Source organism: Calonectris borealis, chromosome 3 (genome assembly GCF_964195595.1).
Source record: "Calonectris borealis chromosome 3, bCalBor7.hap1.2, whole genome shotgun sequence".
In the NCBI taxonomy this organism is placed as follows: domain Eukaryota; kingdom Metazoa; phylum Chordata; class Aves; order Procellariiformes; family Procellariidae; genus Calonectris; species Calonectris borealis.
In genome coordinates, this window is record NC_134314.1 from 128,921,693 (window position 1) to 128,936,360 (window position 14,668).

The window sequence follows — 14,668 nt, forward strand, 5'->3', positions numbered from 1 at the left end:
TCTGGCCATCGTAGAATTTGCTGCAAGTTTTTTATATTAGCATTTCAAAACCTTCTTCACAGAGTTACATTCAATAGTAGGATGCAAATAGGGGAGGCAATCAGAAGAGTTGAAAATGGATTCCTATCAGCATCAAAACAAGTCTAATTGCCATTAAACACTGTCACCATTTGAGGTCAAGTTTTCTCTGTCAAAATTCACATACAGATCAATACTGTGGCGTTACCATTGGTAGGGCTTTTTCTTGTATCATTTGTAGTGTAAAAGCAAGAGAAATCACAAAATCTGTTTTTATGTCTGACGAGGACTGGACTGGCCAGCCTGAGCGGACTGGGAAATGTTTACCCTGCGCACGCCTTTCTGTGCCATGGCTACAGCTGTCCTTGAATTCTGCTGCGAGTCCCGCACAGAATTGCCTGCAGTCCAGGAGACGTCTGCAAATGCAGGTCTTCAGGGTCCTGCTGCCTTGGCTCTGCGGGAATCTGAGCTAAAAAGACTCGCTGATCTGAATAACTCATGGACGATTATGAGTACCAATTGAGCAGGGAAATATTTTTGGCTTTGTCCTGAGGTTTGGAGAGTGTCCGCTGTTTCCATTCTGAGAATGTCACAGAGATGGATTGCTGCCACAGTAATGAAAATATCAAGAGCTGCTTAAAAAAGCAAATATTCTTGGGGAAATAATAAATTGAGTTGGTCTGCAATGTACAAACCGGGAGCCGGAGTGACGGTTGAACTCTGCAGAGAACGGCTAACCAGTGGTAAAATTAGGAGGCTGGTAATTGGAAGGAAGCTTTCCTCCCAGTGAGTCCATTAGGTCAGAGCTGCTCGGCAATTACTGGCTTAGAGAGACATGTATTTTAAGGCCTGGATTTTTTTTGGCCTGACCCGTGCTCATCCTTTGTTTCACTTAAGTTCAGCTGGGAGGGGTGTTTGGTATTGGTGGGAGCCCCGGGCAAGCCCACACGCTACATGGCGGGGCTTTGCCAGGAGGTACCCAGTCAAGATTGTGGTCAGGGGACTGAGCTGGATACTTGTAGTGTCCCGGGACGCTGGGACAGCCGTGACCCCAGCAGGGAGGCATCACCGAGGGGTAGAGAAGGGAGCGTCTCCGTCTGCTCCCTCGCATTCGGTCCAGGGCATCCTACTGCGCTGTTAGTCCCAGCACAGGAGCCTTCGGCTGACGTCGCCTGCCTGCGGGCTTTCCAGGAAGGCTGCACGGGCAGCGGCGGCTTTCCGTGCAGAAATCTGTCGAAGATTTCAGCCGATGCAGGGTGGTTCAGCATGCGAGGGGGGACGTGGGATCAGGGACTCCTGCTGTCCCTCATGCGTTTGCCTGGCGGTTTGGCAGCCAGCCGCGCCGGCCCTTCACCTGCGCCGTGGGGCTGTCCCGGCCGGAGCAGGGGCTGTCCCAGCCAGCACGGAGAGCCTTCCCTTTGGTGCCGTTTCTCATGGCTCCGCAGCTCTCTGACCCCAGCTCCTCGCAGAGCATCCAGAGGTGTCTGGACCTTGCTCTCACCGGTGTTTCTGTCCCCTCCAGGGACCATAAAGCGGGAGTAAGCGTGATTGACTCACAGGTTCATGTCTGAGTCTGGGAGGTGATCACTGGAGGAGCAGCGATGGGGAAAAGTATTCCCTGTGGTCCCTGCTGTCTTTGATCTGCAGCTAATGATCACTAGCTTCTGACTGACTGATTTGCCCATTGCAGGTAGGATGTAATAGTGCTTAAAACAAGGGAAGTTTTGTGAAGACTAACTTGCAGGTCCTGATGGTCAGGCAGTTCCTCTCTGTAAACACTGCTGGAAGATGGCAGTAATTATCTTAAGAAATTCCTTCCTGCCTTGTATCTTCATTACAGTTGCTATAGGACGGATACACTTAACAGCGAGAGAGGGAGAAGGCGTGTGCAGAATATTAAACATGCAGTTGCTATTCCCCACCTTCTGCTTGGTCATGACCTTTTCAAACGGCACAAAATCTGCAGCCTCTGAATCACAGACATCACCTTTAGCGCTCCCTTTGCTCTCTTTCCTGGCGGCCGAGCACTGCCAGGTGCTGCGGGCTGCCTTGCGACAGGGAGGTCCTGCCCCCGACCTGCCTGCATCCCCGGGGGGCTGCCGCGGCGCCGGCTGGAGCCGGCGGAAACACTGCGGTCCCTTCTGGCATGTCTTCAGTGACAGGAGGGATTGTGAGCCTGGTGCCGGGGACATTTTACTAAGCAGGTGAAGGAGATTTGGTTGCGCAGAAGTGACCGCAGGGAAGGTGTGAAATGCAGCGGCATCCCCAGAAGGGCAGTAGTGGGGGGGATGTGGCCAGAAGCCACGTGGCAGACTTCAGACCTGGATGAAGGCTGCAGCCAGGAAGATGCAATTGAGACGCCAGGAAGAACATCCCACTGGTGAGGGCTGGGAGCCTCCGATGTTTGAGGACCGATGGGGAGCCTCTGAGATCCTGCTGGCTGATTCTGTGTCTGAATTATGGCGTGGGTCAAAGTCCCACCAGGAACTCACCACCCTCTAAACTGTACCAAGACCTGGATATGGGATTTCTAGCCCATGTCTCTTAGCTCAGGCACAACCCCGTGTTTTGCTGTGGGAATGATGCTGGTGAAAATGAGACCTCCAAGTACTTCTGCGCAGGCTAATGAATGGTTTGCAGCAGCAAAAAAACAGGTGGATGCTGGTAAGCTGATTAAAGCTAGGGCAAAAAAGAGCTAAACAGAGAGAAAATCTGTCAAAACAGAGTTGCATGCGAACAGGGTGGGTATGAGTGAGGAATGAACGTGGTGCAACAGCTCAGTAACTGTGTATCTCTGATATTTGTGGGTCCCCCATTTCTGAAGGATTTCAGCCCCGTGCAGTCCCACATGCATTTATTCTCCAGTGCTTCTAGGTGAAAAAATCCTTGTATCTCCTGCACAGGGAAGGGAGGGTGCTTCATTAACTCACACGCCCTTAGGCCGTAGGGCTGGGGGCAGAGCAAGGACTGCATTGCTTCAGGCGGGGTGAACACCTCACCCTCCAGGCTCGCTCCCTTCTTCAGTGTGGATGTGGATGTGTCTGCCAGGAAAGGTGCTGAGCTCTGCAGCGGCCTCTTGCTGGAAGTCATAGGTGGCCCTACAGCCCAAGCTAAGACAGGGGTGAATGCAGGTAAGGCAGCGCTAGCAGGGACCGGGACCGCAGGGCTGCTGGGCATTAGCCTGACTGTAGTCTCATCTTCTCAATGTCGCTGTCAGTAACTTCATTCTGGGAACAACTATTTAAACATAAAGTGTAAGATAAAAGAAAGCAAAACAAACTAGGCCCCTCCAACCCAGAAAGCACTCTCAGTAAATCACTCCTGAATTTAAAATAGATTTTAAAAAGGCACAGAGCCAGACTTCACTCTACGTTACTCTGAAGCAAATCCGTGGAGCTAAATCGGTGTAAGAGAAAGCGATTAGGGCTCCCACTGTCTGTATTGCAGCAAGCTCATGCATTCTGCCACATTTACCTTTCCATCCTGGCACAAGTGATTTTTTTTTTTCCCCCCAAGATGCTTCACTATAGCTCCCTAAATAACCAGAGGGTGGAAGCCCCACGTATCTGGGAGATGCACTTGCATATTCTTGGGACTTACCCGCAGAAGTATTGACTGACTTTAAACTTAGTCTTGGTCACTTTTATGGTATTTGAAGCTGAAAACAGAACAGCTCAGGAGAGCTGAATTTTACTTTCTGTTCTGCTGCTGCCTGTCAGGACAAACTCAGTACATCTCTGACATTAATATATGATGCTTCATTGATATCACGACCAGCAAGGATGAGCAGGCAGGTGGCAGGTTCCTTGTAATTCCCTGAGCTGAGCAGGGAGTTCTTAAAATAATAAACAGCAAAGTTAAAGGCAGAGCCTGTGCTTGTTGAGGGAAGTTAAGAAGCCCTGAGAGATCAGGCCCTGTCAGGGCTGTCCCGGAGAGCGAGGCCCTTGACGGGTTCACCAAAGGCAATCAGGGATTTTCGGCTTCGCAGAAGTCAGGATTTCCCAGGCTGCTGTCAGGACAGGCAGAAAGAATTTGGCTTTTCTTGCTTTTCATACAGATTGACGGATGCCAGAGTAGCACAGAATTTTTTGAGGGGTCTTTTTAAGTTCTCCGGCTTAGGCTGCTGTCTTATGAGGGGCGTTTCAGCTCGGTGCGTTGGTCGTGGGACAGGAGAGGGTCCCTCAAGGTGTGGGCTGTGCAGAGCAGTCGCTGCGGCCACCAGCCCAGTGGTTCGTCTGGCTCGCAGCCCACTCGCAAGTTGTCCCTGGAGGCGTGAGCTGACCCCGCGGTCAGCCACCGAGTCTGGTCCTGGACCAGTTTCCAACGGCTCAGAGACTTGCCTGCCATCGCCCCACGTGCGGGAGCAACCCCTCAACTGCACGTATATCCACGCACAGACGCGCAGGAGCGGGACCCGGCGCTCGCGCTGGAGGAAGCTTGGTGGCTTATCTGCGGAGAGCGGTTGGGCGCTGCCGGCGTCCGCCCCTGCGAGGTGTTCCTGCCCGGGGAGACGCCAGGGCTCTCTTGCAGGAGAGCTCTGTCTGAGCGACAGACACCATCTCTGTGGGACAGCAGCCCCGGCGAGTTGGTGCCAGTCTCTGTAACGATGTAAGGGCTTCGAGGAACTGCCCCAGAGGGTTGTTCCTATTCCAAAAAAGCTCTGTGGTTTTTAGGTGCCACCCTCTGTAGGAACTGTAAGAATCCCTTTATTTCTGTCTCCTTCATATACGTACCTCCTTAACTGCGCTGACTTTTCAGATTTGAATGATCCTGAGACTGTATTTAACCAAATAAAAGGCAGTGGAACCTGTTAAATTTTACCTGAGCATGGTGAAGTAGTTTTTCTTCTTATTTCTACCCAGCACTGACAGAGATGACAAACTGCTCATAACTTTAATTTTGCAAATGAAGCACAGTTCTATCTTTAACATAAATGTCTGGCTTAAAGGATCCGTCCTTGTAGGCAGGTCTTGCTGTGTCCAGTCAAGTCATTTCCCTCTCTCCCAAGTACCTGGTGGAGAAAGTGTCTCAGTCATTTCATGGAAGATATTTTAATTTTCTGCTTGGCTTGGCTGAGCAGCTGTGAGTTCAGGATGATTGGTTGGATTTGCATAAGGTCATTAAGATCCAATAATGATGTTTATTGCTAAGGCATCTGCCATTTATACTCATGCAGAGCAAGTAAAATTAAACCTCAACTATTATCACTGTTATTACCAATGCAGTTAATGACAACGAAACCCATCAGTAAGTGAAGATTTCATAGTGGACTGTAGGTAATTCTCTTCCTCAGACTCTCGACCCACTGGAGCGATGGTAGGCTGTGAGAGCAGGCTCTCTTTAAATGAATGCTGTTTTGGTTGTTACTGGGGTCGTGTTTGGGCAGAGGAGGGACTGGGATCCACACAATACTAAGCGGTATCACTACCGCATTCTGGAACTATGCATGTGTTGCATCTGGATGGGCGAACAGCAAAACATGTGCGCACCCTGAAGCTTCTCCCTTCCTCGTTCTCTTCAGCTGGGCTCAGATACTTCAGCTGATAGGCTCTGCTGTGACCTGTCTCTCTTCAGTGGGTTGCAGCAGTGCTTGGGTTTGGTTGCTGCGAGGTGAAAAACAGGGCTTTGCTGGGGACTGAATTCTGCAAACCACGAGGAAGTAAAGTGCTGCTGGATTTCACCTTCCCATCGTCTTCAGGGAGAGAGAGAGCTGGTACCTGAGGTAGAGCCCTTTTTATTTTTGTATAATTCCAAATGCATAAGACATGCATTAACTACAAACCACTGCCAGTCTGATTTCCCTGAAAATCTGTCCCCGATCTCCACCCGAGTTCACTACTGGCTGTAACATTGGCCAACAGGTAGTCATTTACCTTGCTTTGACACGAGATCCTATTATTATCGCAGGGCTGATTTAGAGTTGTGTCAAGGATTTGCTGAACAACAAGGTGGTGTTGGAAAACAACACCTTCTGGGAGGGGACCCCACCAGGCTTTAACAGCCGCCCCTCGGCTCCGAGGGTAGCTCCTGCAAACCAGGCGTAGCACGCGAGGAGGTTCCCACTGTGTGTCTTGCTGGGCTGATCGAAGAGGCTCCACAGCACGCTGCCAGCTGGTTGTGATGTTTTAGGGTGCCTGCAAGGTATCGCAGTGGGCAAGAGTTTTGTCAGTCAGCACAGACGAGCATTCAAAAACCAGATCCCAGCCGCCGTTAGGGTGATGTGAGAGCTTCCCTAATTGCTTCTGCGCAGTCCACATCAAAGAGGGGCAGCGTGAAGACTGACCCAGGTTCTCTGCTTCTGGATGCCTTTTGAGAAGCCCTTAATGAGAATTTAAACGTATTGAATGAAAACTTGAGGGAGCAGCATCTGCTGTGAAACTACCCCGTTGCCTGCCTGCTCCTCTCCTCCCCAGCCTAGCAGAGCCTGGCAGCGGTACGTATTCCCTTGACTTCCCATCTCCGAGGAGGGGGAAAGACAGCAGCAGGGAAAAGGGGCTTCTGTTTGCTGCCTGTTTTCTTAACCTGTCTTGCAGCATTGCCAGGTAAGGCTGTCTCAGTTTACGGTCATCTTTCAGGCTGTAGCTGACCGTTAAAAGGAAAAGCTGCTTCTCCAGAAAAGAGCTTTGTGGCTCTCAGTACAGCCTCATTCAAACTTCGTGGAGTAAAACTGCAGAACGGTGATCAGTTTGGAAGCACCCTTGGACCCCAGAGCTGCGCTGAAGGCCTACCCAAAATAGCGGCCATGGTCAGTCACCAAGGAACATTTGCTTGTGGTGCAGTGCTGTACGAGCTACGTTTGTATTAAAACTACGTCTAATGAATTAGAGACGTTCTACCACTTCCCTTTAAAACTCATGAGAAATGTTCATCTTTGCCCAAAAATACATTCTGCTGAATAGCAGTCTTTCTGTCAAGATCTAACATCAGTGAACCAAACTACACACGAGGAGTCCACAACACCGCGTGCACGTCAGCCGGGAAGGAGATGCTTCCAGCTGTGAGGCACTGAACGGTGGATTCGCTGTCGGCGCATCTCTGCTGGTCTCTGTACAGCCTTAAGGCTAACCGCTGCGGGGATTGTCTTTAATCTTTTGGCATCCTCGCCCAAGCATTCCTGCCTCTCCACATTAACCAATTAAGTTATTAGCTCTTAATACCTGAAAATCTAGACCCTCTGTGCCAGAGGGTAACAGAGGAACAAGATCAGGAAGATTGCTTCCCAAGCCTAGTATTTCCAGGCAGTGTTTGTAGCTGATGATTCAACCCAAGAATGTCAAGCAAAGAGCGGGCCATGCGAGGAGGAAAAGCCCTGGAAAAATTCAGAGTGAAAAAGATCCCTGAAGAACGTGGATGTGCTTAGATAACGTTCGACATGCTTCCCCTGGAAAGTTGAGCAGAGAAAATATCCAGCTGCACATACCCCTCTGGACTGCCTTGCGCCTTTGTTGGCAGCAGCAGCGCAAACATCCTTACTAAGGTAGCAGCAGCCGTGTTCCGTATCGCACGCTTCATTCTCTCGTAATGGGGAGAGCGGGCGAGTAGCAGGCTTTAAAAGAGCTGGCTGGCTGGCCTCTGCTGTCAGGTCTCTTCGGATGGGAGAAGAACTTCCATCCTCCGTGTGTGCGCTGGATGGAGGAGCTTGTGCGTGCTGCACGGGGCCGCTGCTTCAGGAGTTAAGAACCGCAGAAATCAAACTGGAACTGATAAAATGTTGATTTCTCTGCTCTCCAGCCCTTCAAAACGGGAAATAATCATTCTGAGTAGTAAATGTTATACATAAGAGTCTGCAGGGTGAAAGTTTACCAATGAGAAACCGAATATCTAACATGGGTCGGTTTACCCATAGGAGCGATGCTGCGGCATCATTCAGATAGCGTGCACTATCTGTCGGCCTCGTCGCGGGTTGCTCTCGTTTAAGCCTGGACTAAAGAGGTCGTCCTTTCGGCTCTGGGGCTGCCCGATTCAGTCCCCAGCGTGGTAGTCAAGAGAGGGCTAATGGTCACTTGTCTGGGGTTTGAATTTCGGGTGGTTCCTTCGAAGAGAAGAAACGTGTAACCTGGCAACCAGTGGTTTTACAGTTGCCTCCTTATGCTCAGCTCCCAAAGAACCAGCTCTCTGCTGGGCTGCAGTATTGCTAATTTAAAACTCAAATTTGATCATGTTTTTACCCAAGCTGATTGCTTCCCCGAGTTCCTTTCTGCCTTAGTCTGTTAAACTGTAATTTAAGTGGTTTCCAGCGCATTAAGATTTATGTGGAGTCCTTGGTTGCTGCAAAGCTGTATGGCACAACGTAGGCATTCGAGGTCTCGGCAGTTACAACTAGACTACACGATTCTTGTCAGCAGGCTGAAAGTACTGCCATTTCCCTCAGCGCTAATTAGCTGCTTTTACCCTCAGTGCATGGTTGCCTTATGTGCATGGCTTTCCTATATCAGACTGTTCTTGCCAGTGATCAAATGGTTCAAAGACTTCAGTTAAATGACTCATGCCCTAAGGAGAGATGAGATTTAATTGCCCCGTAGTTACTGCATCAGAGAGCCCTACTAGGATGTCTGTGAAATGTGAGCAGCCTGTACAAGTCCCAGGCACGAGCACGTTCCCTTCAATCCAATCCGAAATCAATGCAAGAGTCCTCGCGATTCCCACAGCATCTTGGTCTATGACTTTTGTGCTGTGTTTAAGCATCTGGATCTTAATGTGCTCATTCAGGTGTCTGAGGAAAATTCCCTGAAAAGATATGGCAGACTCCCTTCAAGGTTATTGCAAAATTTCGAAGAACAGGAGAGATTGTAGCCTGACTGATAGTAACTGGGACATCTTGCTTCCGCAGGTATGCTGTGCTGCGTGGTGTCACCCCCTGTACCCAGGAGAGAGTTTTTTAGATAGAACAGCGACAGTTGCCAGCAAGCCTCTTCATATGGGGTTTGTCACTTGTTTCAGAAATGTTGTAACTTTTATTATGCAGAGCTTAAGTTTATAGCTATAAAATCCCCACCAGCATCCGTGCTGAGAAAAGTGCATAGGACTTGCATAGCAGCATCATAAAATGGAATAATGTCAAATTATTTTATAAACTCTCTTACAAAAATTGCTCAATCAAAATGAAGAGGCCCACTATCTATAAGATGTGAGATTTAATTGCGCATCTCTGAATAGAATTATGAACCCGACTCCAGGTTTCTACATCTGGAAATTTCCATCATAAAGCATCTCCATTCATCTATCCCTACATGCATTGAAATGTATTGTCAGCTGGTATAAATCTAATCTGACTCAAGGACTTTAAAGGCCTGCTTTTTTATTTTAGGTAGGAGTTTCTTACATGTCAATGGTTGCATAAAGAGACTTTACACTGGGCATAAATTACATCCACGTTAAAAAACCATAGTATTAAGAGGCTGTGGAGATTTTTAAGTACAATGGTCAGTATCTTTCTACAGCATTTGTTTTGCTAGCAGTTCTGGAAAATTCCAATATCGTAAGAGTTAATATGCAGAGAAATCTGAGAAACTATTTTTGCTGGCACTCTGAAATAGGACCTTTTTTTAGATATCGTAGAAATGAAAATTAAGTTACTGTTTGTTTGACTGAATTCATGCACAAGCATGACTGGAGGATGTGGTCAGAAAATTCATTTGTACATTCAGGGGCCAGATCCAAATCAGGGTAAATTAGCCATCTCCCGTCTGCCTCCTTGTCATTTACACCTGTGAAGGATGTGACCCACAGCATTTGAAATGCACTCCAGAAATAGGAAATAAAGATTTGAGGAGAAGCTTCTCCTGAGGGGACTTCCTAGGGCTGCAAAGAATATAATCATACTGAAGATGTTACCGCCACATGACTGCTTTTAATCTGCCCTTTTAAATACTGTTAATGAAGCTAAAGGCTAACTTATTCACTGATATTTTTTTCTCCTAAGATCTGAATTGCAGGCTCGTTCAGCCTACAGTGACGATTCCTCCTCGTTTCCGTGGCTTTGGAAGGTGTCAAGTGAAATGAACTGCACAGCAATCCCATTTTATCCTCTGTTGCATATAAATTCCTGGGTTTTGTTCTTAACGCTTTGCTGGAGTGTTAACTTGAGTATTTGTCCCAAAACCTGTGCAGATGCCCACGGAGCTGTAGTGATGATACCTGTCAGTGTGGTGGGTGAAGCCGTGGCTCTGCCGAGGTTCAGGCTAGCAGTGTGCTGGGGATCTGGCTGCTCTGTGCTGTCAGACTCCCGTTTTGCAGTGCGACTTCTGTTGCCCAAGTTATCCTCCCCTGGATGAGTCGGCATGGGTCAGGCTGACGTTTTTAGCGAGGACAAGCCCATCATCCAGCAGTCTAAAATTCCTGGAAGCCCAGCGTCTGAGATGGCCGCAGCTGCTCTCGTGGTGGATGTAGGCGCGTGGTGGTAGGACACGGATGGGGAGGACCCACATTGCTAGGCAGCAGCTGGGGGCTGTGGCTGGTGGTGCTCCCCTGCCTACTGGGCCGTTGCATACCTTGCACTCTTGCTCGGCGTTTCAGGCTGGTTTCCCCTCTCAAGGAAGGCAGGAGTCCCAGGTTGGGAAAATTAACACAAGAAACAGATGCGACCCGTGGGGCGGGTGGAAGGAGTGGTCACGTCCTGTCCCAGAGACACGACAGGGCTGTGCATCTCCTGTGACCATTCTCCATCGAGACACTCGTTGCTGAGCGTCGGTGCTGGCACAGAAGGGTCCTGCTGGTAAAGCCGAGCCCCTTCCCACTGCCCTGACAGCAGCAGCACTCTCAGCCTCCTCCACGGCAGCCTGCCCTGCTCAGCCTGGAGGGACTGCTACGGTGGTGTGTGCCCGGGAGGGATTCCAGGCGGGAAAGGATATCAGACAGCCTGCTGAGCTCGTGGGAGACTGCTCTGTCATCCATAAATACTTGGGACTTGATTCCCCTTTCCATGGCTCTGACAACGCTGGTGTGATTTAGCATGTCTGCAACTTTGCATTGAAGTTGTCTGCTGCCTGTGACCTCTTACTCTTCAGATTTGGCCATCCCCCCATCTCCCGAGCGGCTGTTCCTCAAGCGGACGCAGAAAGCCAGTGCGTTTCCTGGCTTGGGTCTCCTCTTCGTGTCCGAGCGTGCGTGGGGACAGCTTACGCAGAATGACAGGCTTAACTTCGGCACGCAGGGTTAGCATGGCAGTCGTGCTGGTGAGAGCCTGGCTGACATCCTCTCTTTGCCTGTTTTCTCAGGTCGTTGCACTGTCGTCGTGGAGTCTCTTGAGAGATTCAATCTACTATACACTGTCTGTCGTTGCACTCATCGTGGTAAGTTTTTGAAGGTTATTCTTCTGTGGGAGCCCACGTGTCCACTGCCACCTGTAAAGGGAACCTGCTAAGAAATCATAGGCTCGTAGCTAGGATCCTAGCTCCAGGAGTCACGTGGTTTTCTGCTCATGGAAAATGTACTTGCAATCTCCCTGGTTCTGTGGAAAAGCTTGGCCCAAGGGTAGGAGATCGAGGAGTGTTCAGAGAGCCCAGAGCGGTAGCTGGGAAGAAGTGCGGTGCCCCAGGCCCAGTGCAGCTGCAGGTGCAGAGCTGAAACCCCGTGCTGCAGCCCCACCACCAGCTCTGGAGCGGATGTGTGGGTCGGTCCTCTCCTGACAGCGACCCTCACGGCTTCCTAAACAAACGTCTAACTGACCTGGAAGGAGGCAGCATTTCTGCCCAGAGGAAAGAGATCCGCAACAACTACAAAACATAGAAGTTAGGTTTTCCACACTTAATTGGGGCAGGTCTTGTTCAGTGCCTACTAGCAGCAAATCCTCTAATGAAGGCTACAGTTTCAGTAATTCTTAGTGCTGCTCCTATTCCAGCTTTCATCAAGCTCAGTAAGTACTCCGAATCTCTCAGAATTGGGCTGTACAGTGAAAAAATGTTAGCATGAGTGTTTAGATAAAGACACTGCCATCAGTTTAGCATTACCTTTGCAACCAATACCAGACAAAGTCAGGAAATGTAAAAATTGAGTTTCCCAGTAACAGTTGCTACTTTGCTTTTTTTGTTGCCTTTTTTTTTTTTCCGGCCTAGTCTAGGACCTTAGATTTCCTAAGAAAGGAAGAGTGATTTTGTGAGGTTAACTTCCATGTGTAAGCAAGAAGGGAACTTTAGAGTCAGAAGATGAACGCTTGCATTGCTGAAGTTTGTGCTACTTTTATTAGTTGCGGTTTCAGCAGTGTGTTTTGTTTTGCCTTCATTCTGCACATGCCTGTATACTACACCTATTCTGTAGGTGCAAAGGCCTATATCTGTCTAATCTCAAACAGAGGGTTTGCCTCAACCTGTTTATACGTTTATTCCCACACTGCAAGGTCAGCCTTTTTGCACCTGATGAGAAATAACTTTTCTATGTAATTATTAGGAATGAGCTGCAAAGCAAAAAACTTTCTTTGTTTTTGTTTTGACAGCTTGAAGTAACCTCATACCGAAAAGTGTTCCTAAACAGCAAGCTTGGCCACACCCACTAATTGTTATCAATTACATTGCACGAGCTTAAAGACATCTAGCAGGCGTTCTCTTAGTTTACTCCACGGGAAGCACAGATGTGGGCAGCTGCCTGGCATTTAGCCTCCTGTTGTTTAGATTAGGTGTTTCATTTATTGCATGGAGGCAGACAAGTTAAAAATCTGTTGAATATGTCATTGGTTTTTAAATTCTCCAGGCAAGGCAGGTTTTTTTCATGGCTGGTTCATCCTTGTGGTTGTCAGCTGCTTCAGGATATTGAGAACCATTCTGTATTGTATTGTATCCACCTGAAATTCCTAGCTACGTATCCTATGTAATGAGAAAGTTGTATGGCTCATTGAACAGTCATCTCTCTCTCATACTTTAGACTTTTCTCCTATACTTTATTTCTGTATAAGCTGTTCTTCATAATTACAGAACTGCAGAAGTCCTTTTCTTTTGGGAGTGTACCCCATAATATCAGGTTACTGGTTTTTTTTCCTAAGCCTCGTGTTAGCTTCTCTCCAGTTGTATGCCCACTCTTCTGCTCATCTTATCAGCTGTGAGGTTCCAGGTCCTTCACGCAGCCAGGGCAGCAGGACTGTGTGACTCCAGGCATTAGTGGAGGCTTGAAGGCATTGCCAGGACTCTTATTCCCATGTTACAGCACTACATGGCTAATTGTGGCTTGGGAGATGTGGAGTGCGTCCCACTTCTCTTCAGTGTTACTCCATAGCAATCACTGCAAATTACATTTAAACACCTGTTAGAGAAAAACAGAGAAAGATGGGAGGAAGGGAAAACATTTTAAAAGGTTAAAGATTTAGCTCCCAGCTGATTTACCAACGCTTTTATATGCAGTAGTGCTCCCCAGTTGGTGGCAAATGAGGATTTTTCCTTTCAAACACTGCGTCAGTTTAAGAAGTTTCCCCTCCCCTTCACTCACGCAGGGACCCCTGGCTTCACAGTGGCTCAGATCTTTCCTATCCTTTTAAGGCAGAATCAAATTTAGGTGGCAGCACCTTGTTATTCAAATACTGACTCTCCAGTCCCCAATGACTCTGCTGGGAGAGAAGCCACAGGCTCCATGCAGAGCGTGACCTGCGTGCGGTTCCCCCTTTGTTAGATTTCTGCGCACCTTAAATTTTCGAAGGTGCTTTGCCATATAGGGATAATCTGCCATATCAAGGCATTGAGATTTCGCTGCAGCTGAAATACAATCATCTTTCTTGATATTGCTTGTAGAAGGTGGCTCTCATAGTATTATAAACAGCAGCTTGTGGTGCTGTATTATAAGTTGCACTCCACTGGTGTCTTTACTAATCATAAATACACCTGAGGGGAAATAAATACATTCCTGCCAACGCTGAGATTCAGCAACTTTAAAAAGCTTGATATTCTGCCGGGTAAATCAATGTGACTTTGTCTCTTCCATTTCCACTAGCAAAGGAATTGCAGTGCTGCAGTAATAAACAGCAAAGCAGTATAAACTCACCTGTTTGGTGCTCCAGGCCATTTGATAAGAATGAGTGAACTCTAAATAACAGAGATTAGAAGTGGATAAACCGCACTTACCATACTTACCTAACCTTGATTCAGCCCTGCGATTTCTTTTTTAATCTTAATATTCCAAAGCTACCTTGTCTTCTTGTAGAGCTTGGCAAAACTGTTACTCCTTATTTCCCTTGAAAGGAAAAAGATGCCTATGTATCTTAACTTGAAGGGACATGGTCAGAGTCATTAGTGACAAAAGTGGGATGGGTGCTATTTTTAATCACAAAGGTCAATGCACACGCTTTCATGTCCCATCGCACCAAGGCACTGTAACCTAAAACAGGCCTTGTCAGATCAGATCACGGTGAGTGGGAGCTGTAACTTCAAACACGCATAACGTTTTGTGGTCGTTTTCTTCCAGTAACCGACGTAACTATTGCTTGGTGCTGGCTGTCACGCAGGGGTTGCTATTTACAGGCTATGTAGCCGAAGGGAAGTGTTCCACTGCGCGTTCAGCGGCTCGTTCCCTTCCCCTGCCTTTCCTCTGGTGCGCTGCCATCAGTGCGTTTCCCTAGTGCAAGTACGGCACTTCTGCCTCTCCGCACGGCGTGGAGCTGAAAGCAGGTGCTCTGGAAGGACCGAATGGAAAGCAGGCTCCTCGCCGAGGCTGACAGGGTGGAGCGGCTGCC

General features: G+C 48.4%; 1 protein-coding gene across 3 annotated transcripts in view; it reads left to right on the top strand.

Moving 5' to 3' along the window:
* Nucleotides 1–14,668, top strand: part of SLC24A3 (solute carrier family 24 member 3) — a 172,259-nt gene that overhangs the window by 129,772 nt on the left and 27,819 nt on the right. For all 3 annotated transcript variants that reach the window (XM_075147904.1, XM_075147902.1, XM_075147903.1), the window contains one exon: nt 11,235–11,309. In XM_075147904.1, the coding sequence (XP_075004005.1) occupies nt 11,235–11,309 (75 nt within the window). The remainder of the gene's footprint in view (nt 1–11,234; nt 11,310–14,668) is intronic.